The sequence below is a fragment of the Mesoplodon bidens genome (assembly GCF_964165515.1).
Source record: "Mesoplodon bidens genome assembly, chromosome: X".
In the NCBI taxonomy this organism is placed as follows: Eukaryota; Metazoa; Chordata; class Mammalia; order Artiodactyla; family Ziphiidae; genus Mesoplodon; species Mesoplodon bidens.
Genome location: NC_138163.1, coordinates 126,547,857 through 126,572,617, shown reverse-complemented (window position 1 = coordinate 126,572,617; position 24,761 = coordinate 126,547,857). Strand labels below are relative to the sequence as shown.

At 42.6% G+C, this 24,761-nt stretch overlaps 1 protein-coding gene and 1 pseudogene across 6 annotated transcripts in view; one reads left to right on the top strand and one right to left on the bottom strand.

The window, feature by feature from the left end:
• The window catches only part of REPS2 (RALBP1 associated Eps domain containing 2), a 241,568-nt gene extending 235,779 nt beyond the window's left edge, over positions 1 to 5,789 (top strand). For all 5 annotated transcript variants that reach the window (XM_081223252.1, XM_081223250.1, XM_081223251.1 and 2 more), the window contains exon 18: positions 285 to 5,789. In XM_081223252.1, the coding sequence (XP_081079378.1) occupies positions 285 to 353 (69 nt within the window). In that variant the 3' untranslated portion in view covers positions 354 to 5,789. The remainder of the gene's footprint in view (positions 1 to 284) is intronic.
• Positions 5,790 to 21,519: 15,730 nt separating this feature from the next.
• Positions 21,520 to 22,461, bottom strand: LOC308609495 (transcription initiation factor TFIID subunit 9-like; annotated as a pseudogene). Its single transcript has one exon. The product of its transcript is annotated as a transcription initiation factor TFIID subunit 9-like (transcript).
• Between the last annotated feature and the right edge of the window lie 2,300 nt (positions 22,462 to 24,761).

Sequence of the window (24,761 nt, the reverse complement as noted above, 5' to 3'; positions counted from 1 at the left end):
CCACTGTTAAAACTGAGGGTGAGATTTAGGCGTGGGGGGTGGGGAGGGTTGGTCAATCAGTTTCATTTCATCATCTTAAGAAAGGAGTCGAGAGACTGCAAATTGTGAAGCCTCCTGTGTCCGGTCACCAGCTTTAAACATCATGCCTCCCAGTCCACTTGTCTTTGAGTCATATGGCACCTAAATGCTTGTGCATCCAGTCATAAGTTTCTTTTCAGTACCTGATGAAGTAGGGATGAACCCAGGAAATGACCCCTCTCTTCTCTTTGTTTTGTACAACTCAGGAGGTTCATCAAGAACGGATTGCATTGGAAAACCAACTGGAACAACTTCGTCCAGTCACTGTGTTGTGACCCCCAAGATTCAAGTAACAATGGGTGACCTTTCCTGCCAAGATCTTTCCTTTGAACGTTTCAACGCAACTACTTGTCATAGATGTCTGAGACTGTGTCAAAAGCTCTTAGCGGCGGAATATAATCCATATCACCTTTTCTCTTGTGCTTCACGTGTACGTTTTACTGTGGTGGAAAAAATACAACTGATTATCACACTTGAAATTGTAACTATCAGTGGAATTTACCTCCCATTCTTAAGTACTTCCTCAAGGTGTTAGATGTTGCTCCTTACCCAAAACCAATCTTCTAGCAAATAAAAACAATTTAGAGCATTACTTATTTAAAGAATTTATGACTTGTACAAAACCTTGTAATCCAGTACCTTCAGGATGCTTGTTTTATTTTCGTATGTATATCATATACAGTAGATTGGTTTCCTGAATAATTGTGATTCCAACTGGATAGTCTTTGGCATGATGATAATAAAAACAAAAAGTAGAAGAAAACAAAAGCATTAGCTTTAGACTGGCGCTGTGCCCTCCACCACTATATGCCAAAAATTGCTTCTCTAGTGCCATGTTGATATTATATCTAGCTATAAATAATACATGACTATTGTTTTCTGTTGAATGGCAAAGACTTATTCAGTCTTTACACCTCTGTAAAGTAGTAGTTTTGTCCATGATCTATTTAACTTGGCCCAGCTAAGCCGTCAACCCAGACAACTCAGCCCTTTCATGTAGATTTTTGGGCAAGAGCAATCTGCCTGAACTGCCTTGCCCGATCAAATTAAATAAATAGTTGCCAGATCTCTACTTTTATCCTGCATGGGTTAACATATCTGTAAATGCATGAATTTGGAAACCACCCATCAAATGTGAACGGCTGATGAGACTGTTTGGACTGATAAATATTTGTTGTTTGAACCCAGGTATTCAAACTAGGGAAGAAGGGGCAATGGTTGTTACCAGTAATCCAACAATCTCTGGTAGTTATTTTTGTCTTTGTTATTTTAACCTGGATCGTGAGTGTATTGGGTATGAAGAAATAATGAAAGAAAGCCTATCCTCACAGTGGATATATGACTATTTTGTTCTCTGTGAAGTGTACCCTTGGGAAGGGATTGGTTTATGTGCAGTTCAGAGGCGCCCAACCGACTCCAGTGTAAGTGATGTAAAACAGTAAGCTCAAATTGCAGAAGCCAGTACTCTATAGAAACTTACATAGCCTCTGCTTCTCCTGTAAGCTCAAGTTGAAAGTGGGAATTGATCGACCCTCCCAGGTATCCGGCCTCTCCAGCTTTATTTAACATCACTTCAGGAGATGGATGGCAAGACATGTGGTCTCTTGTGCATTTTGCTAATTTACCGATTTTTAGGATAGCGGGGTGGGGTGTGCTAGGGTCCTTTCTGAAGTGGTTTAGGATAGGTTTGCGGTACGCGGGACTAAGCCTTTGATTTCAATAGAGTTGACTGCTTTTAGAAGAAGTAGGCTTTTATTTTTAATGCTTTCTTACTCCATTAAGCTTTATCAATAGCTTAATGGCAGAAGAGAAATGCTCAAACGATGTTGTTTTTCCAAAAAAAACCAAATTGTTGATTCTGTTCTGTGCATATTAAAGGATTCTGAATTGCTTGGATTTTGAAAATCGCAGGACTTGAACTATTTCTCTCGTCTCCCTTTCCTTCCCTTTTGGCTGCCTTTTTTGTCCCTGTGGGAGGGGTTTAGAGTCAGTTTAAACCCTTCCTAAGATTATGAATGGGTGAGTGCACATTTTTTAAGTAACCTCTTTTCACTTGTTCTGAGATCTGGGGGCTGCAACACATTTTGTCAACTGTGTCCTTGTCACAGACGTTTCATTATCATGTTTGCCTTTTGTTCCATTCAATCCAGGAAAGACTAGCATATGCACTTTATCTCATAGTCTTCCAGGACATATGCACACACTCCAGATAGCACTTCATATCCATTAAGCAGACATATAAACTAAAGAATGTTAGTCTATGTTATGCATTTTTAAAATATTGACATGTTCTTCTCCCATCAAGCCAAGGCCAGAGTGAGCCAAATTAGGAGGTTGGGGTTTTGTTTAGTTAGCTTGGTTTTCATTAAAGGAAAAAACTTGCATTGGACAATCGAAGCCTCATGCGTTGCACCGTCTAACCAGTAATTTAACATAGGCATTGCATTAAAGCCCATACCAATAATATCTCCACCCCACCTTCTTGACTGGACTTAAGAGTGACCACAGTTTCTTAGTTGCCTAGAAGTGGATTTTTAAAAAAACAATTACACGCCCCCCCCCCCACAACATGATATTACCTAACTAGTGCTCATCCTGTTTCTCTGTTTTCGTAGGATGTATACTTTTATTTAATTTAGGATTATAACTCCTGATAATGTTTCTGTGAGCGTTTAATATGATTTATAGGAAGGCTGGGCTATTGATATCACCATTATACCTCTTCTATAAAACTACTCAAGCATAAGACCTTGTTGGGCAGAAATCTCTGGGCAGAGTGTTGATGTTGCCCCCATCCATGGGGGTTTACTAACTTTATTGTTAAGTGGTCTTCGTCCATGGGAGTCCCACAGTCCCAAGGGTGAAAACGTGGTAGGAGTAGATCACCAGCTCATTGGGTACCTCCGTGTCTCTGGTATGTGGCTTATTGCTCTGGCCACCTCCCTATCCAGCAGCAGGAAGCAGACCCAAAAGGTAGATTTCTGGAATGGAGGAGTGTGTTGGAATCAAGGCAGACATTTGCCTTAGTTGGAGGGATCTGACTGCTTTATAAATATTAGAGAAGTGCTTTGGGTCTGGTTGGGAGAAGGAGGCAGCTTAGCTGGGAGCTGTGCCCAGTTTCTTCTCATTGCACGGTAGGATGTCAGAGATGAGAGGACCCCTTCCCATATCCTGCGTTTGCTTGTGGGGAGACCAAGGCCCTAAGAAACCACAGTTCCTAGTCCAAGAATCCATAGAAGGAGGGAGCTGGTGGCAGAGTTAGGATTTTATGGATTGTCAGTTGAGTCCTCTCGCCACTAGCATTACTAAAAATAGATTAGAACGGTTTTTTCTGTGTACCATGTTGAATTTTATTTACTTAATTTTTCAGTCTTAAAATATGAAAACATGTCTTAGTGAGTTTTAGATCTAGATAATTCTCTTGGATTGAAGCAAAAAAATAAAATCTGAAGAGAAAGAATATGATTGAAGTATTTGTTCTTCAGAACACCTCATCTTTCATGATGCAGTAAATTACCCTGAGTTTCTTGGCAGAACTTTTGACAGCTGTTGCTTTGAATGGATCCCATTCCTGTATTCCTTATGGGAGTTTGTTTTTAAAATAGACTACTGTGATTGAAATGAACTCAATATGTAGTAAGTTATAGTTTTCTTCAATATATCTTGGGTTACTTGGGTTGCAAATGTTCAGTTTCAGCACAGTTTAGGGTGAGTAATCAAAAACATGGATTTTTCTTTGATTTCCTAGTGTCTGAACTATCATGAAGCATTCTTCTCTTCACATGTGACTTGATTCTAGTCTGTTTCTAAATGATATTTGTCCATTTCTTAGATGAGCTCACAACCATGGTAATGATAGATGTGCTCTTAGAAGATCACTAAGAAAATAATCTGGAATGGATGTTTTTCTTGAAATTAAGACAGACATTTGCAAATGTAGTAGTTGGAAAGATCTCAGTTTCATTATAACACCTTAGAGCTAAAAACATTTGTTCAGCACAGGCTAGAATCACACCTCCTGACGAGATATCACTAAGGGAATTTGATTTTTTAAATATTAAAAAAAAAGAATTATGGATATCATAGCACCCAGCTCTTCCCATATTGCTGAGAAGTAGGACTCAGTAGGTTGTGGTTTGAACATCATGAATGTGAACAAAATGAAATCTCTGTTGAGAGGTCTTTTTCTTCTCTAGTTAAAGAGAACATTCTAGTAACTTCGGTTTCTCTTTCCGACTGGTTTACTCTGTTTCAAGCGTACTCTTTTCAAACTGATTTCAAAGGATCACTTGAATTTACACTTTAGTTATGGGTGCTTTGTTACAGTTTTTTTGACTCAGTGTGGTTCAAATTCCTAGTGGGAGGTGGGGGGATGTGGGCTTTTGCAGTCCTGAAGTGGCATATTCTGCTTCCCCTTCAGCCCAGGCTAAGGGAGGCTGCCCACCAACGCCCACAGATTAGTCATCGACGGCAGTTTATGAGAGTCTTACTCTAGGAGCCTCCCCACTTTGCTGTTTGCAGTGAGAAATGTAGCTGGTTATGTGACCCTCCCAAGAGCAACTGTAAGAACAGCAGACCAAGAGGGCCAGACATGAAGAGCAATACAAACTGATTCTCCCCAAAATAGACTTTCAGAGGTTGCCTTACTAAGTGTTCCCTGAAACAACCAGTCTGTGAATGTGGGGAGACATCCCAGGCGCACGGTCACTTTTAGGCTTGTCTCGTTATTTTCTATATTTACTGACGCATATGATTGATAAAGGAACCTTTTCCCAAAGGCAGTACAGCGTTTCAATGGACAGGATTTGTTCTAGTGACAGAAGTCTTGCTCTGCTCTCAGCACTTGAGGAGTGTTTAGTTTTTGTGTTTTGGGGGTTCTACTGCCCTGCTCTAAGCTAAGTTCATGACTGTGGGAGGTTGGAGAAAGTGGTTTATGATTCTGAAGACCAGAGGACACTGGAACTTAAGCAGGCCAGAACTGGAATTTGAGGGCTGCAGTAGGGAAACTTCTGGTCCCAGTTCTGTTATAAAGCACTATGTCGGACATCAGGACTGGATCCTAAAGCTGCTTCAGGGAGCCCTGAACTGGGAATGGGACAGGTGGCGCAGGGACCGCCTTGTATGGAGATTGGATCAACCGAGTTGTGTTGGTTTTATTTTGTTTTAAGGTAACTTGTGTGAGGGCTTCAGCTGCAGCCAGCCTGGGAGCTGGGGTGTACCCTTACCTTTAGCCATTCTTTTTGTCTTCAGTACAAATCCGATATTCAAGTGAGCCAGAGGTGGGAAGAGCCATTTTACTCCTTGTAGCTGTGGGCCTGGAGAGATAATGAGTTGATGGTCTATTTTAACCTCGAAAGTAAAAATGTATATTTTTTCACTACAGTTACATTGAACAGTAAAATGAGGAACAGCAAAGTATATATTTGATGCCTTCTGTCTTTTCATGATAACGTGCTAACAAGTTGTGTTAGTATTTTACTCAGCCAGAGTCTCATTCATGTGCTAAGCATTGGGAACTGTATGTATATTGATCTTAAACATAAATAAATACAGGGTGTCCTATATTCGGATTGTGACTTGTCGACTCAAGCTAACCGTACTGCCTCTCTTTCACACTTGTTGGAAAGTCTGTGGGGAACATAGTAGGTTGAGAATCTCCAACTCTGGAAAATGTACATGCTGTGAAAGTGGGGTGCTATGTGAAAAAATAAATGTCTGATAACCAAGTGTGGCTCTGGTGGAGTCTTGGTGTCAGTCAGTATATTGTGGTCTGCATTTGGTCTCGTGCATTTAATGCAAGTGACGTGAAAAGGAGTTGGAGGTCTTCCCAGTTAAATCAAAGTCTGAGATCTGGTTATTTTCACCTCCTGGTGATCTGAGCTGGGTCCTTAAATATCTGTGCACAGTTGACACTCGGCATTCATGGGATATCATGGCCAGCTCACAGTGCATTTTAAAGATCCACCGAACTGAAAACTTGGATTAATCTAGGGTCAGGTTTTTTGCCTCATCTTCTTGGCATTCTTTTTTTTTTTTTTTTTTTTTTTGCGGTACGCGGGTCTCTCACTGTTGTGGCCTCTCTCGTTGCGGAGCACAGGCTCCGGATGCGCAGGCTCAGCGGCCATGGCTCACGGGCCCAGCTGCTCCGCGACACGTGGGATCTTCCCGGACCGGGGCACGAACCCGTGTCCCCTGCATTGGCAGGCGGACTCTCAACCACTGCGCCACCAGGGAAGCCCTCTTGGCATTCTTTGTGCTCAGAAATGTTTCCATCATAGTGTCCTTACCTAGTGTGCAAGGGAAGGGGAGGGATCAGGAAGGGTTGGCTTTAAATCCCCACCAGGTAACTTGGCACCCCAGTTGCAGTTTCTTATCTTTAACACTTGGGTAATTTTAGGAGCCACCAGTCTCCTTTCAGGTGGGAGTTTTATTCCATACTGTGAATGCAAATTGGCCACACATAGGATATTTCCAATCTAGTAGTTCCAAATGCCAAACTAACTCTGGAAGAATCATCCATGATTTGGCTCATAAGCTTGGCCACTGGAGACCACCAGGCCCTGACCGTTCCCAGGGATCTGAGATCATCTAGGCAAGTGGTTCCCAAGTCTGGTCCCCAGACCATCATCAGGGAACTTAACTCAAAATGCAAATTCTTGGGACCCACCCCAGACCCACTGAATTAGGAACCCTGGGAATGAGCCCGGCAATCTTGCTGTTAACAAGCCCTCTAGGGGACAGTGATTGCTCACTAAAATTGAACTACTGATCTTGCTAACCACATTTTACAGTCAGGGACACTGGTGCAGAGAGGCAGAGGTGACTCATCTAGGGTCTCCGCTAATTCTAAGCAAAGGGTAAAAATGTTCCCAGGGCCGACTTTCTGCTGTGCTACAGTGTCCATTCATAAGTTTGTTCCCTCTCCTGACCTTCCTTCCACAGATATTTACTGTGGCCCTACTCTATCAAACACTATGTTAAGAGCTCGAGTTGAGACCTATAGGACAGAATCCCTTCCCTCAAGGAACTCACAGAGACCAGATGACTTGCAAGGCAGTGCGGGGCAGGTGCTATGATGTATTAGTCAGTGCCAGCTAACTGCTATCTATAACGAAGAGCCCTGAGAGTTCAGTGGCTTGATGCAATGAAAGTTTCTCACTCACTGTGTAGTCCAGAGTGGATGTTCATAGTTGTGACATTTTTCTTTGTGGTTATGTAGGGACCCAGACCCCTTCTATGTGTGCTTCCGTCTTCCTCTAGGGCTAGAGAGTTTTCTCCTTTTAGCCAGTGTGTGGAAGAAACAGAGAACTGTAGAGAGGATACAATTTCTCTTCACACATCACTTCTATGCATATTTAATTTCCTGGAACTCAGTCATGTGACAAGAGTTAACTGCAAGGGTGACTGGGACATGTAGTCTAGCTGTGAGCTCAGGAGGAGTAAGTTGCGGTGAACACAGCATCCGCCAGAAGGCACAAAGCCAGGTGGCTCTGAGAACACACAGGAGGGGCATCTAATTCAGACTGTGGCAATCCAGGAAGGCTTCATGGAAGTCTTAAAAGAGAGAGCGTTAAGCAAGAAAAAGAGGGTGTTCCAGGAAGAGGGAGCTGTGTGTGCTAAGGCAAGGCTGGAAAAGAGGGTGCCGCCTTCTGGGAACTGCAAAAGAGTCTCCTCTGGATGGAATGAGGGGAGGAGGTGGCCAGAGTCAGGCACAAGGCCAGAAGAGAAGGCCTTGCATGTCCAAGGAAGGCATAAAGCACCCAGCCATTGCAGCCCCCTTTGAGATTTAAGCACAGTGAATGAAGTCACTTCACTGATATTCAAGGAGTGGTTTGTGTTCTCCCAATTTTTTTTTCGCAACCTCCTCCTGAAATGCTTCACTGGAAGATTGTAAACTAGTGTTTCTGGCATGAACCAAGCCTGCTAGTTTGATTTGTTACATTTCTGGCATGTGTTTGGACAAAGGGCCAAAGCCCAGAACACAAGGGCCTAAGCCCTGGTAGGCAGGAGTCCTACCGGATGACATGAGACTTTATCCATCCTTAACTCTTTCTTTGGGGGCAGGGGGAGATATCAGGGGCTCTGAGGTGACCGAGAGGTGCAAGGTCCCCCTCTCCCCCTTTTCTTTGGCAAGAAGGCTTATCAGAGTACAGAAATGAAGAGTTTGGAAATGAAGCTGAAATATCCAATTCCATTTGAATAAGAATTCTCAGTTGAGTTTATTTAACAATTTTGAAAAATCCGTGAGCCTGGGGGGGAAATGCTCCAAGTATAGCATCTCAATGACAAAATGCAACTTCAGAGAGCCCTGCCATATTGTTTTGTAAATATAAGGTGTTCTGGAAGAGCCAACTTTAGTGTTTGCAGGTATTGGAGTGGTTTTCCCCTCCCTGCATTTTTCTTTCAAACACTGAATAAAAAGTATCTTTGAGAATAAGATTGTAACCCAGATATACATTCCTCTATTTGCCCTGAAATCCTCTTAGCAGATTTGGTAGGAAAAAGGAATTGGCACAGAAGCTGTATAAAATTTTCAAGGTTCACCTGTGAGTATCCTGTAGCATTGTAAGCAAAAGCAACATCAGCAGAGGACATAAATATTGTATATGTGTGTGTGTGTGTGTGTGTGTGTGTGTGTGTGTGTAAGATATTTATGTTCTCTGCTGATGTTGCTTATGCTTATGATATATAAATATAAGTATGTATATTAAAAAGAATAACAACAGTAATCATTTAGAACATAGACCAAGAGAATCGGGGGCGGGGGGAGGGGTGTTTTATCACTGATAAATGTCTAAACAATTTTGGAAGTGCTGGTGCACGCTGATTAATAAAAGCAGACTGACTGTTAGTCAAATTTATTAATGTTTTTAAATTTTCTACTGAAAATGTACCCCTTATTCTTGTACCTGCGCTCCCATCCTTGGTACATCACTGGGGAACAGGGTACAGGCCTCCACCCCTGCATTAGACTTCATCAATGCTATGAGGCTGAAGGAAAGCCAAGGGGAAGAAAGATAATGCTTGGGGAATGAAGTAAAGGGACAGCAAAGCAAGTTAAAGACAGATACAGAGAATTGTGATGCAGGACCTTTGAAATGCAAATGAAATTGGCTTGAACCTCAACCCACGTGTGCTGAGAGCCTGCATCTTTATCTTTCTGGAGATTCTGAGAGGCAGAGGTAATGGTGGAGGAGCTGATGTTTTTATCCTAGTCACTCGGAATGGGAAAGGGGCAGAATTTATACACTGTTTAGAGAGATGGGAGCTTTTAAATAGTTTATATCTAGGGCCACGCATTGCACAACTCTAGGGGACATTGTTCTTATATTTTACACAGAAGATGCCCCTTGGAGTCTGTGAAGCCGCTGTCCTGCTCACAGCTCTCCGTGGCACCATCCACTCTTTCTCTGTCAGTCTTCCTCTCCCTCTTTGTAGATCTCTTGTTCTGCTTGTTGAGGGAAGGTGGGTAGATGGGAACTGCGGGAGTCCTGCCTGTGTTCCTAACCCAGGGCCCGTACCCCCTACACATCTCCCTTCCTTTTTCCTGTTTGTGCTCTGGGTCTAGGCCAGCAGTTCTCAACTGGGTGCGATTCTGCCTCTGCTCCCAGGGAACGTTTGGCAACGTCTAGGAACGTTTTTGGTTGTCACAACTTGGGAGACCATCTAGTGGGATCCAGGGATGCTGCTGAGCATCCTTCAGTGCCCAGGACAGCCCCACCACCAAGAATGATCTGGCCCGCAGTGTCAGTAGTGTCCATGTTGAGAAACCTGCTCTGGAGGAGCCCCTCGGCCATCCTTCCATCTCCCCCAATTATCCAGAGCTATGCAGCCTTCTCACCATCACCAGGAACGCCTCTTCACATGGCCAGAGCTACGGCAACAGGCTCTGCTAAACTAGTCCATTTGTTCAAATACGCCCAGGATCCAAGCAGCAAGGTAAATGAGTGAAGCAAGTCCAGAGTAAGATGAGAGATGTCACTGGCCCATCTTCCTCAGTGGTGGGGAGCGGTAGGTGGGGCCTGTCACAGATTGGAGCTTGCACACCGTGTCTAGAAAGGCAGCTCTAGACTACTGCCATACAGGCTTCTGTGTTGCTAGATTTCTGATTCCTTGAGAGAGGCTCAATATCTCATCTCTCTTAACCCCCAGAAAGTCCCTTTTGTGTTATTTTTCATTGAGGCTTAACATTGATACATACATACATGCACCAATGTTAAGTGTCCATCCCAATGAACAGTCAAGATAATCTTGAAGAAGAACAGATTGGAAGACTTACAGTACTAGGTTTCAAGACTTACTAGAAAGTCACAGTAACTGAGAATGTGGCATTGTTGCACATGTTAGACAAATAGAGCAATGGTACGGAATAGAGAGGCCAGAAACATCCACACATATATGATCCCTTGATTTACAATAAAGACACCATCATAATCCAGTAGCGGGTGGTGGGGAAATGGTGTTTTCAATAAATGGCGCTGGAGCAATTGGATATCCACATGGCAAAAAATGAACCTGGATCCCTACCATGCCCCCAAATTATTTCAGTATGGGTCTTAGATCTAAATGTGAAAGGTAAAACAATAAAGCTGTTAGAAGAAAGCATAGGATAATATCTTCATGAATTTCATAAAGAGTTTTTTTTTTAAACAGGGCATACAAAGCAGTCGCCATAAAGGAAAAGACTGATAAATTGGATTTCATTGTAATTAGGAACTTCTGTTTATCAAAATTCCCAACTAAGAGAGTTCTGGCACACTGCAGAACAGTAGAACTTATTTGCAATACATCTGTCAAAGGATTCTTGCCTATTTTTTTAATGTGTTGGCCACTATTTCCAATTTAAAACACTGAGGGGGAAAAAACCCCCACTGTGCAGGCTAACATTCTGCAGGCCAAACAAAACATGTCTGCGAGCCAGCTCGGTCCCTGCGTGGCCAGTTTGCACCCTCACCTTTAGCAGCATAGGAGAATGGTAGAAGCTTTCACATTTCCATATTTTCTGATTCTTTCCTTGCCAGCCTCTGTAAGGGGAAGAAACAATGTAGAGATCTATTTCTCAATAATAAGAATTTTTCCCTTGATGACAGAATGGCTGATAATGAATTTAGCTTCTAAGTAGCACTTCCCTCCCTCTGATAGACACAATAATTAAAAACAATATTTAAAATATGATTTGATCAAGTTTTTTAAAAAATTGAAGTATAGTTGACTTACAATGTTGTGTTAGTTTCAGGTGTACAGCAAAGTGATTCAGATATATATATATATGTATATATATATATATTTTTTCTGTTTCAGATTCTTTTCCATTATAGGTTATTACAAGGTATTGAACATAGTTCCCTGTGCTATACAGTAGGATCTTGTTGTTTATCTATTTTATATATAGTAGTGTGTATCTGTTATTCTCAGACTTCTAATTTATCCCTCCTTCCCCTTCCCTTTGGTAGCCATAAGTTTGATCAAGTATTTTTAATTGGCCTCCACTGTGTGTTCAGCCTGCTGGGCTCTGTGAAGTCCACGGCTGATCCGTTTTTCACTCTGCTCTCTAACTCTAAATTTTCTCAGCATCCCTGGAAGTCAGCTTCAACCTGCAGTGAGGCAGAAGACGTGGAGAAATAGAGCTTAAACTTTTAATATTTTGAGCTCATTAATGTCCAACTTCCTTACTTTCGACCTCCTTCCCTAACTCTGGTTTCAGCCTCCTCCTTTTATTCTTCTCCCAAGCACCACTCTTCCTTAATTATCTGATGGTCCAGTTGGAGGCAGTGGCATCGGGTGGGAGGATAATTTCCTATTGTCACCTCTTCTGATCCCACTGTTAGAATGAATAAGAAGAGGTAGCCTGAAGAATGGCATTCTGACAGCATAGCATACTGGTTAAAAGCATGAGATCGGGAGTTTGCCTGGACTCAGATCCTGGCTCCATCTCTTTTATTTATTCATTTACATTCTTTTTAAAAAAATATTGTTTTCCATTACAGTTAATCATAGGATATTTTCTTTAAATTTTTCTTTTATTTAAAAATTTTACTTATTTTTGGCTGCATTGGGTCTTCATTGCTGCGTGCGGGCTTTCTCTAGTTGTGGTGAGCGGGGGCTACTCTTTGTTTCAGTGTGCGGGCTTCTCATTGCAGTGGCTTCTATTTTGTTGTGGAGCACGGGCTCTAGGCACATGGGCTTCAGTAGTTGTGGCATGCAGGTTCAGTAGTTGTGTCTCGCGGGCTCTAGAGCTCAGGCTCAGTAGTTGTGGTGCACGGGCTTAGTTGCTCTGCGGCATGTGAGATCTTCCCGGACCAGGGCTCGAACCCGTGTCCCCTTGCACTGGCAGGTGGATTCTTAACTACTGCACCACCAGGGAAGTCCCTACCATAGGATACTGAATATAGTTCTCTGTGCTACATGGTAGCCCCTTGTTGTTTATCCCTTCTGTATATAAAAGCTTCCATCTGCTAACCCCAACCTCCCACTCCGTCCGTCCTCCAACCCCAACCCCCTCCCCCTTGGCAACCACAAGTCTGTCCTCTATGTCTGTGAGTCTGTTTCTGTTTCATAGATAGGTTCATTTGTGTCATACTTTAGATTCCACATATAAGTGATATCATATGGTATTTGTCTTTCTCTTTCTGACTTACTTCACTTAGTATGATAATCTCTAGGTCCATCCATGTTGCTGCAAATGGCATTATTTCATTCTTTTTATGGCTGAATAGTATTCCATTGTATGTACATACCACATCTTCTTTATCCATTCATCTGTCAATGAACATTTAGGTTATTTCCATGTCTTGGCTATTGTGAATAGTGCTGCTATGAACATAGGGGTGCATGTATCTTTTTGAATTATAGTTTATCTGGATATATGCCCAGGAGTGGGATTGCTGGATTGTATGGTAGTTCTATTTTTTGTTTTCTGAGGAACTTCCATACTGTTTTCCACAGTGGCTGCACCAATTTACGTTCCCACCAACAGGGCAAGAGGGTTCCCTTTTCTCCACACCCTCTCCAGCATTTGTTGTTTGTAGACTTTTTAATGATGACCATTCTGACTGGTGTGAGGTGGTACCTCATTGTAGTTTTATTATTTTTTAAAATATTTATTTATTTATTTATTTTTGGCTGCACTGGGTCTTCGTTGCTGTGCACGGGCTTTCTCTAGTTGTGGCGAGTGGGGGCTACTCTTCATTGCAGTGCTCAGGCTTCTCGTCACAGTGGCTTCTGTTGTTGCGGAGCACGGGCTTTAAGGTGCGAGGCTTCAGTAGTTGCAGCACTTTGGGCTCAATAGTTGTGGCTCGTGGGCTCTGGATCACAGGCTCAGTAGTTGTGGTGCACTCGGGTAGTGGCTCCGCGGCATGTGGGATCTTCCTGTACCAGGGCTCGAATCCGAGTCCCCTGCATTGGCAGGCAGATTCTTAACCACTGCGCCACCAGGGAAGCCCTCATTGTAGTTTTGCTGTGCATTTCTCTAATAATTAGCAGTGTTGAGCATCTTTTCATGTCTGGCTCTGTCTCTTAATAACTGTGATGTTAAGTAAGTTACTTGCTTCTCTGTGCCTCACTTCCTCATCCATAAGTTACCAATAATAGTGCCTATATGTTAATATAATTATAAAGCACTTAGAATAGTGCCTAGTAAGCATTAGACATGTGTTTGTTAAATTAAAAATTGACAGTTGGTGGTTGTCAGGCCTTGGCATTGTGTCCAGTGTTGGGAAGTAGAAGACACAGGAGCTCCTATCTCAGAGATCATCTCAGAGCCCCAAAGCCCTAGTTTCAAGATAGGCAAACAGCTTGGCCAAACTGCTCCCCCTTCTTTGAACTGGCCAAAATGTGACCACTGGGTCATTTGACGACATTCTTCTTGTGGAGCCTGGTAATGGCTGAAATCCAAAGCCAATCGGAAGATGATTAAGGTCATTCTGTGGAGTATTCTCTCTCCTAAAATTTAAAACTAGAATTATTATGCAGATGAGGAAGTTTTTAACCCTGAGAAGTGAAGTAACTTACTTAGGACATGGCAGCATGATAGAGAAAAGCCTAGATTTCCTTGAACAGACTGTTCATAGAAATACGGATATTAAAGGATGCTGGTGGAGCCTCAGAAGGATTAAGGACAATTACAGAGAAAGCCTAAATCACCTTAGAGAAAGCCTAAATACCATAGAGAAACTTAGTAGAAATCTGAACTGGGAGGCCATGAGGAATGGATGCATGTGGAATGGATGGGAGCCATGGGGACCACCAGAGGGTGGATTGTGCTAAGCAGAATTTTGGCCCCAAGGATCCTAGCCCTCTAGTATTACTCCTGTAGTTATGTTACATGGTAAAGGGGACTTTGCCGATGTAATTATGGTTGCTAATCAGCTGACTTTAAAGTAGGGGAATTATCCAACAGGCCCAATATGGTCACATAAGCTCTTAAATGCAGAAGAGGAAGGCAGCAGAGATGCAGCAGCAGAGGAGGACAGAGAGATGTGAAGCATGAGAAGGACTTGCAGGTGGAAGGGGCAATGTGATGAGGGACGCAGGCGGCCAAAGAAATTCAGAGAGGCTTCTAGCCGACAGCCAACAAGGAAACAAGGACATCAGCCCTTGTAGTCACAAGGAACTGATTCTGCCAACACCTTGAATGTGCATGGAAGCAGATTCGTCCCCAGAGCCTCCAGAAAGGAGTACAGCCCTGCCAATACCTTGATTTTGTTTTTGAGAAACTCTAAGCAGAAGACTCACTTGAGCCATGCTGTACCCAGATATCTGACTTCCAGAAGTGTAATATAATAAATTCATGTTGTTTGAAAACACTAAATTTGTCAGAATTTGTTACAGCAGTGGTAGGAAACTAATACTAAGTCCTTATTCTACCAAGAATTTCCTGGGTTTGGAGTAGGAAGGGATAGGGGAGAGGCCAAAACATAAAAAGCCCTTTCTGACCTCTCCCAGCACTCATAGTTTTTATGAGACTGTCTTGAAAAGTTTAGAAAAAGGTCATAGAGGTACAATGGGTTCTTCTAGTGGGTTTCTAGAGGAGATTCTGTTCCTATCTACATCAGTCCTGCAGGGTTATTATTTACTCCCCAGTTCATGAGCCTGGCCATGAAAGCAGCGTTTCTTAGCACAGTTATAAATAGATGCTGTACCAATGACGTTAGGAAAGTGAGCTTCAGGTAGCTGGACTGTGTGGGGTGAGAGTTAGGAGTCCCTGGAGACTCCCACGTCTTCCAGAGGAGGACCCTAGGGCCAAGTACTGGCTCCTGGGCCCCAGATGTCCACAACACAGAACAGAAAGAGAAAGAGCGAGAGATCTGGGATCAGAAGGCCTGGGCTGGAGGTTTGATGATCACTTCCAGGCTGTGGCTGTGTGACATTCACTTCTCCTAACTTCTCCTTGGCTTCCTATCATAAAGTGGAGACAGGAAGACCCACCTTAAGGAACTGTAGCCCCAATTAAATAACATGATGCATGTGGAAGCATTTTGTGAGCTGTACAGCATCACATAAGTCACAGTTGGGATTTGTGACAACTGTGATACTGACACAAAACTTAAGTCAACAGACATCAGTTGAGTTCTTCATACACAACATCTTGGAGAGTACAGAAGAGACCCTGCCATGGCTCCTGATGGCAGATGTGGCTGCCGACATGGGACCCTCCCACAGCCGTATCTCCAGTATCCCAGAGGATCGCTACCTTCTTCATGGCTCCAGTGTGGGGCAGAGGCAGGAAGTGGAAAGCTGCCTCCTACCTCTTTTCCACTTCCACCCAAGGTGGTTTTCTTGGGAGGGCTGGGGGAAGATGAGGTAGTACTACATTGAGGGATTCGTGGCATTTTGATTTCTGAGTGATTTTTCAGGTTAAAACCATTTCTCCAGGAGCATGGTATGAGGAGCTGTGCACCTGTGCATGCGTGTACACGTATAGTGGTGGGCCTGGGAAGAGGCCCCCACAGCATATACGGAAACACTGAAATTAATTGACGTGAGATTGGGACTAAAAAGAGAGAGATCCATTCTGTTGAAGGTCAGGTTCCTCCTGATTGGGGAATCTCAAGTGCCTGTGGACTGCAGATAGGATCTGGACGTGATGCACCTGGGTTCTGTCCTACCTTGGTCTCTGTTTCTGGGAGGGCTGGAATGGTTAGGTTCTGTAAGTGGTTACGTTCACAGGGCTTGACTTTTATAACAGCAGGAGTGGTACGTCTGGTTTCTGCAGGTAAATAGAAAAAGAGTGTTTTCAAAAGCTGAGTTGCCGGAAAATGATTATGGGAGTATCTGGAATCATTCAGGGAAATTTCCAGAAGCCTGCCAGCTTCCAGGCAGCAAATATAAATAAAAGAGAAAAAAATGAAAGCATGTGGCAAATATCCCATCCCTAGGACGTCTTAATAGTGGAATTTATTATCTTACAAAATAAAAAGTCCTAAGCAAGAGTGGTTTTGTGGCAGATCAACTAAATGGCTTGACAACCTATCCAGAACTCAGGTTCCTTCCATCTTTTTGCTCTGCCATCTTTAGAAGGTTGTAATTCCTCAGACTTGTCTCTTCCTGACCACAGGGTGGCTTTAGCAGTCCCAACCACTTTATTCTTAACAGTAAGGTGGGAAAAGCTATTTTCTCTCATGTGTCTATTACTTTTTAGACTTTAAAAAATTGACATAAAGTTCACATAACATAAAATTCACCATTTTAAAGTGAAGAATTCAGTGGCAGTACATTCACAATGTTCTCCAACCACCACCTTTATCTAGTTACAAAACATTCTCGTCACCCAAAAAGGAAACCCCACACTCTATTTTATTTATTTATTTATTTGTTTGTTTTTTTGCGGTACGCGGGCCTCTCACTGTTGTGGCCTCTCCCGTTGCAGAGCACAGGCTCCGGACGCGCAGGCTCGGCGGCCATGGCTCACGGGCCTAGCCGCTCCGCGGCACGTGGAATCTTCCTAGACTGGGGCACGAACCCATGTCCCCTGTATTGGCAGGCGGACTCTCAACCACTGCACCAGCAGGGAAGCCCGAAACCCCATACTTTAAATGGGGTTTAATTGAGCAGTCATAGCCCATTCCCCCTCCCCCAACCCCAGGCAACCACTAAGCTGCTTTCTGCCTCCGTGGATTTGCCTATTCTGGACATTTCACGTAGATGGAATCATACAGTATGTGACCTTTCTTTCACTTAACACAATGTTTTCAAGGTTCATCTGTACTGTAGCATGTATCAGGACTTCGTTCTTTTTTATGGCTGAGTAATATTCCATTGTATACCTGGTAGACCACAATTTGTTTATCTAGTCATTCATTAATGGGCATTTGGGTTGTTTCCACATTTTGCATATTATCAATACTGCTGATATGAATTATTTGTGAATGAGTTTTTGTGTGGACAAGTATTTGTATTTGGTGGCAGGGGGTACATGCTTAGGAGTGGAGTTGCTAGGTCCTGATAATTCTGTTTCCCTTTTGAGGGCCCGCCAAAGGGTTTTCCACAGCAACTGTACCATTTTCATTCCCTCCGGCAGTGTATGAGGGTTTCAGTTTGTCCACAACCTTACCAACACTTATTTAGCCTGTTTTTTGGGAAAGCCTAGTGCATATAAAGTGGTACCTCATTGTGGTTTTGATTTGCATCTCCCTAATAACTAATTATATTGAGCATCTTTTTTATGGGTTTGTTGGCCATTTCGTTTGCCTATTTTAAAGCTTCCCTCCAGAACTCACATGATGCTCACATTTTATTTCTCTGGGCCAAGAAGAGATTCTTCCCCCTTCCCTGTATGTTATTTGTGGAGCATTCATACCTGGTGCCCCTGATACAGTTGCAGGTGTAAAGTAAATGCCGGGTGAATGGATAGGCACACAAAAAGCCACTGCCCGCCCGTCTCTCCTGTTGTTCTTTGCTGATAGAAACCCAGTTTGGTTCAGGTAATGGGTAGCCATGTGATTCATGGGAGGCTAAACCATTGAGACACTGGTTGGCTCAGTGTATAGACACTCCAATGATGAACTCAGGGAGGAAGAATGAAGTCAATAACAGGGCTGGTTTAGCTTTATATTTTTAAAATAAAAAATTACTGTCATACCTTTTGACCTCATAATTGTACTTTGAAGCATATGTCATAAGCAGGTAACCAAAATGAGAGAAAAAGTGGCCTGGAGATAATCATAGTCTAAGAAGCAAACTTTTTATAATCCCATTCCCCTTGCCAATGATTGGTTTAGGGTGGACATATGGCCAGTCCGTCCCATGGGATGTCAAGACAGGTCTGCTAGGAAGACTTCTTGGAAAGGTTTCCTCACAAGCCAAAAACAGACACTTTTGAATGTTAGTGTGTGATGGTTGTTAACTGCTTCAGACACCTTGCGACCATGAAGAGACAAACCTGAGGACAAACCCAACATGCTAAGGATGGTGAACAAGAAGATGGGAAGGATGCTGATGGAATCATTGAGCCATTAATTGACCTTCTCTGAAACTACACTACCTTTGAACTTCTTATGTGAGACAAGAAGTCTCCCTACGTTTAAGCCAGTTTGACTCACTTGTAGTCAAAAGCTTCCTGAGACACACAGTATGAACTGGATGGCTCTTGTCTCTCTAGTTTTCATCCAGAAATTGAAAGCTTAGGTTATAATAGCTGGCCTCCTGATTTCCAGCCAAGTTTTCACTTGTTCAAATAAGTGTCAAGATGTGGTGGCTTTGTGATGTGTCGACTTGGCTAAAAGCTGGTACTACATTTCTCAGAGTTCCCTTCCTTGTATGTTTCTAGTTAGAGTTGGTCACAGGAGACATTTGCAGGAGGTTTGCAAAGGGGAAGTGAAGCAGTCACCATGTTCGCTTTCAGAAGCTCACCATGGGTCAGGCCCTGTTAACAGTGAGTGCACATTTTCCTGGGTCTCCTGCTCTTGTTTCCAGAGCAGCAGTCAGGCTCACAATTCAGTTACCGCGAGATCTCTTTCCTCAGCTTCTCCAAATCCTGGGTCAGATGTCAGTGTGGCTTCATGGCAGGAGCATCAGCTTCTCCTGCTCGTCACCCAAAGCAGCGCGGCTGGAGGCTTGGAGATCAATGCAAGTTCCAGTTTGTTCCTTGCCAGTTCCAGCGGCCCCTATTCTCTCCTACCTCATGCCTACCTGACCCCGGGCTCTGTACCAGACACAAAAGAAGCAACCAAACCGAGACCGTTTCACCTCTTCCCATAATTGCTCAAGGTCAAATCCCTATAATAAATTCCTACTCTACGTTACTCCTCATGGTTCTGTTTCTCTGACTGAACCCTGTGTGATACACAGAGTCAAGTTTTCCTGATCCCAGGTTTTAGCTTTAGCATTTATATCCTATTCATAGCAGTGAAAGAAGTTTAAACGAATGGAGATAAGCTCTCTAATATAGACTCAATTATTCTTCCTGGCTTAAAAGAAGACATGAGGGCTTCCCTGGTGGCACAGTGGTTGGGAGTCCGCCTGCCGATGCAGGGGACACGGGTTCGTGCCCCGGTCTGGGAGGATCCCACATGCCGCGGAGCGGCTGGGCCCGTGAGCCATGGCTGCTGAGCCTGCGCGTCCGGAGCCTGTGCTTCGCAACGGGAGAGGCCACAACAATGAGAGGCCCACATACCGCAAAAAAAAAAAAAAAAAAAAAAAAAAAAAGAAGACATGAAATCGTGGTTTCATCATGGCATAGGATCGCATCTCTAGATTGGATATGGATGGTGGGCCACTGGTTTGCACCAGCTGACCTGGGTGTTTTAGAATCCATCCATCACTTACCTAGGTATTTATGAGTATTCAGATGACATGCTGAATTTATCCATTTTATGTGAATTTTGGGGTTTATTGCCCAAGAAAGGATGTACTCCTCAGTCTCCATCCTTACTGTATTAATTATCTATCTCCATCAAAATGCTGTGTAACAAATCACTGTGAAACTCAGTGGCTTAAAATATTAACTAAAGTTTTAGTGTGTCTGAGGGTTGGTGATTTAAGCTGGGCTCAGCTGGGCAGTAGCTCCGGTCTTGCCTGGGCTCACTCACATTATCTGGCGATTAGCTGGCTGTCGGCTGGTCCGTGATGGCCTTGGCTAAAATGCGTGAGGTTACTCAGCTCTGTTCTACACGTCCCTTATCGACCAGCAGGCCATCCTGCGCATGTTCTCATGGTGTTGGCAGAAGGCAGGAGCGAGCCAGTCCAATCATGGAAGCTCTTTTCAAGCCTCTGCTTGTGTCTTGTTCATCTCTATCTGGGTGTCCTAAAGTAAGCCACATGGCTGAGCCCCAAGGCACAGCAGAACACTACAAAGTTACTTTGCAAAGAGAATATTGAAACAGGGAAGGGTAAAGAATCGGGGCAATTTTTGCAGTCTATCACAGTTACCGACATTCTCCCCTCAGAGGTGTTAAGTAACCACGTCAGCTGCTGCTATTTCCAGAACCATTTCATTTCCAGTATCTAGATTTCTCAAGGCTTGTAATTGCCACGTTAATGCGTGATGCAAATTGTTCACTGTCAAAACCACTGTGTTCAAGCCTTGAGCTCAGCACCCCCTCTCATTAGGATAAGTAATTGCCTTAAAAAGCTGCAGTTTTGTGCAATGAGCTTGCTTTCGTCTTTTCTTCTCAGGTATCTTATGAAAACAAATGAGTAAGGGATCACAAAAACAAAAACTCCGGGGGTGAAGGGTTGCTGACAAATAGACAAATATATACTGTTAGGCTGAGAATAAACTGAGTGATGGCCAACATTGCCTGAGTTCTCCATCAGAAATGGTGAGGAGCAAATCAACTCTAAGTCAGTTGTATATATTATTGCTTATTTTTAATCACACTGGTTTTATAGACAGTAATTATAAACATATTGTAGGCTGAAAAAACCACATATATGGGGCTTCCCTGGTGGCGCAGTGGTTAAGAATCTGCCTGCCAATGCAGGGGGCACAGGTTCGAGTCCTGGTCCAGGAAGATCCCACATGCCGTGGAGCAACTAAGCCCGTGCACCACAACTACTGAGCCTGTGCTCTAGAGCCTGCGAGCCACAACTACTGAGCCCGTGTGACACAACTACTAAAGCCCGCGTGCCTAGAGCCCATGCTCCACAACAAGAGAAGCCACCTCAATGAGAAGCCTGAGCACCGCAATGAAGAGTAGATCCCCACATGCCGCAGCTAGAGAAAGCCCACGCGCAGCAATGAAGACACAACACAGCCAAAAATAAAAATAAATAAAATAAATAAATTTTTTAAAAACCCCACAAATTTTAGGTTTTTCTTTTTCTTTTTTTCCCCAAACTGATGAATTACAACTTATTTTGTACACTTAAAAGCTGATGAAAAACCATTTCTAATCCTATTAAAGTTCAACACAACATGTCAGATGAAAAATATGGTAACCATATTTACTCATTAAATACTGTCTTTTTAAAACACAACTTGGAAACAGCCAGCACACATGTTTAATCTAGTGCAATGGATTCAAAACCAAGTATACATATTACATGCATCAAGGGTAGATTGCAAATTATCATAGTCATGTCATAATCTTCTTCATATTTTCTTTTCAATGCATTTGATGATTCGTTGGCAGTATTTGTGATGACACCATGTTAGTGGTAATGAAAATGATTTTGAACCTAATTTCATGAAGGAGTAATTAGAACATTCTGAACTACTGATGTTGCAGGAATTGATATTTTTACAGCTGGAGATTTTGAAGTGGGCATCTGTACTGTAAACCTTTGAGGTTGACTGGAATCCCTACTTTAGTTGACATAGACATGGTTTGTTGGGTTGGTGGGCCAAGTCGGGGAGTACTTGGTCTGCTAGTAACTGAACCAACACTTAACTGCAGAACTGTTATTCTTCCCACAGAAGTAGGTACTTTTTGTGGTAAAGACTTACTTAAAGCTATAATTTGGAGCAGTCAAACAATATCTATCAGGTGGCAGTCTACGGCCTGAATATAGCTTCATCAATGGCAAAGGGATTTGATTTCTTTGCCTAGCAGTATCTAATAAAAAATCTGTTGTGGGGAGGAGAGGTAAATGACTGGTCAGCACGACACTGGATTGCCAGTCGCACATCATCTGCATCAACAGTAGCTTTCTTAGCATGACTTGAATAAATTTTTGCATCATATAGAATTGTGGTTACATAGCAGAAGGCAAACTCCAACGTCTGATTTATAACTCTTGGCTCATATTCTGTAATCCCCATATCCTTTAGGATTTGTGCTGTCATCTGTGTATCTTTCGGCATGCTCTTGGGAGAAGCCATCTTGCCAGACTCCATGACATACGGTGATCAGACTTCTCAAACTAAATCACCCACAGTAACATATTTCAGTCCTGATCTTGATGGAAGTTCTCTGCCTAGTGTGGTTTTCCCAATCACTGTTGTACTGGTGAGCAGGATGTTCCGAAGCAACATGGTCCTCACTGCGCTTGCTCAGGACGCCTCTGCACATGCACCCTGCACGTGACAGGGAGGGGCCAAATTTTAGGCTCTTGAAGTTCTTGGTAGCTTTGCTATTTAAGAGGAGTATGTTCGTTAGCAAGATTTCTAAGAGATGCTCATTATTCACTAAAGGTGCCCACTACATATTTGTCTTAGTTTGGGTACCCCCAGAAGCCAGTCCTGAGACAAGGATTCAAGTGCAAGTAGTTTATTTGGAAGTAAAGCAAATGCCAGCAGGGAAGTGAGGAAGTGAGACAGGTATAGGAAGGTAGCCAATAAAGGATACATTATCAAGTCAGGTACTTCTGTAGGCAATTGGAGAGCATAATCTTGTTGTAGAACTCTGGAAAATGGTGTGGAACACGCATTTCAGTTACTCCACCCAAGGGATGAGGAAGCTGGGATATTTATATACCAATCAGTTCCCAGCAGTCACTGGTTGAAGGCAGTTCCCCTGGGGCCATTAATTTCCTAGCACTTCTGGCCTGACATATGGCAGGCAAACTAGGCTTCAGTAGCTAGAGAAATCCATCAGGCAAACGCAGTTGCTGGCTGTTGGAAGTGGGAAGTGGTAAGGGTGTGGGCATAAGGACAGACCACCAAAAGAGCCTGGATATGCTCTGGTACCTGAGCTATAGGTATTGGAACACCTCCTCTGCCTACAGAAGGTTACCTTCTCTAGTTGAGTGAAGCACCAAATTAACTTTTCACTGGAGAATAACATGCATTAGATTAATACATTTTCCAGTGATATTAAGGTATACTTGACATACAAGAAACTGCACATATGTAAAGTGTACAATTGGATGAATTTGACATATGCATACACATCAATGAATCTTGCCTGCAGCAGGTATTGCTGTGGTATTCTAAGGGTGATTTTCTCTTTCTCTCGTTCTTTCTGCATATGAAATTAATTGAAATTCTTCTGTATGGAATATTTGCTTCTTCATCCCCATTTATTATTCAATCATTTTTTCTCCCTTTATTCATTTCTTAAAATTAACTTTTATTGGAGTATAGTTGCTTTACAATGTTGTGTTAAGACCCCGAATAGCCAAAGCAATCTTGAGAAAGAAAAACCGAGCTGGAGGAATCAGGCTCCCGGACTTCAGACTATACTACACAGCTACAGTAATCAAGACAGTATGGTACTGGCACAAAAACAGAAATATAGATCAATGGAACAGGATAGAAAGCCCAGAGATAAACCCACACACATATGGTCACCTTATCTTTGATAAAGGAGGCAAGAATATACAATGGAGAAAAGACAGCCTCTTCAATAAGTGGTGCTGGGAAAACTGGACAGCTACATATAAAAGAATGAAATTAGAACACTCCCTAACACCGTATACAAAAATAAACTCAAAATGGATTAAAGACCTAAATGTAAGGCCAGACACTATCAAACTCTTAGAGGAAACCATAGGCAGAGCACTCTTTGACATAAATCACAGCAAGATCCTTTTGGACCCACCTCCTAGAGTAATGGAAATAAAAACAAAAATAAGCAAATGGGACCTAATGAAACTTAAAGGCTTTTGCACAGCAAAGGAAACCATACACAAGGCAAAAAGACAACTCTCAGAATGGGAGAAAATATTTGCAAATGAAGCAACTGGCAAAGGATTAATCTCCAAAATTTACAAGCAGCTCATGCAGCTCAATATCAAAAAAACAAACAACCCAATCCAAAAATGGGCAGAAGACCTAAATAGACATTTCTCCAAAGAAGACATATAGATGGCCAACAAACACATGAAAAGATGCTCAACATCACTAATTATTAGCAAAATGCAAATCAATCATTTATTTATTTCAGTATGGACTCATGGATATTATTTATTGGGTTAAAATCCAATGCTATCATTAGTTATTTTGTTGTTCAAATTGTTTTATCTTTGGCAATTGGAAGTTAAGATGTTAATTATAATCCCCAGGGCAGTCGCTAAGAAAATAGCTAAAAAATATAATAAAAGAAATAAAAGAATTAAAATGGTACACTAAATATATGTATTTAACACAAGAGAAGGCAGTAATGGAGGAATATAGGAACAAAAAAACATAACTCATGTATTCGGAAAACAAATAACAAAATGGTAGATGTAGATCCTATATTATAAAATATAAGTGGATTAAACAATCAAAAGGCAGAGATTGGCAGAATGGATATTTGAAAAATGGTCCATGATATGCTGTCTACAACAGGCACACTTCATCTTTTTGAGGCAAATATTTT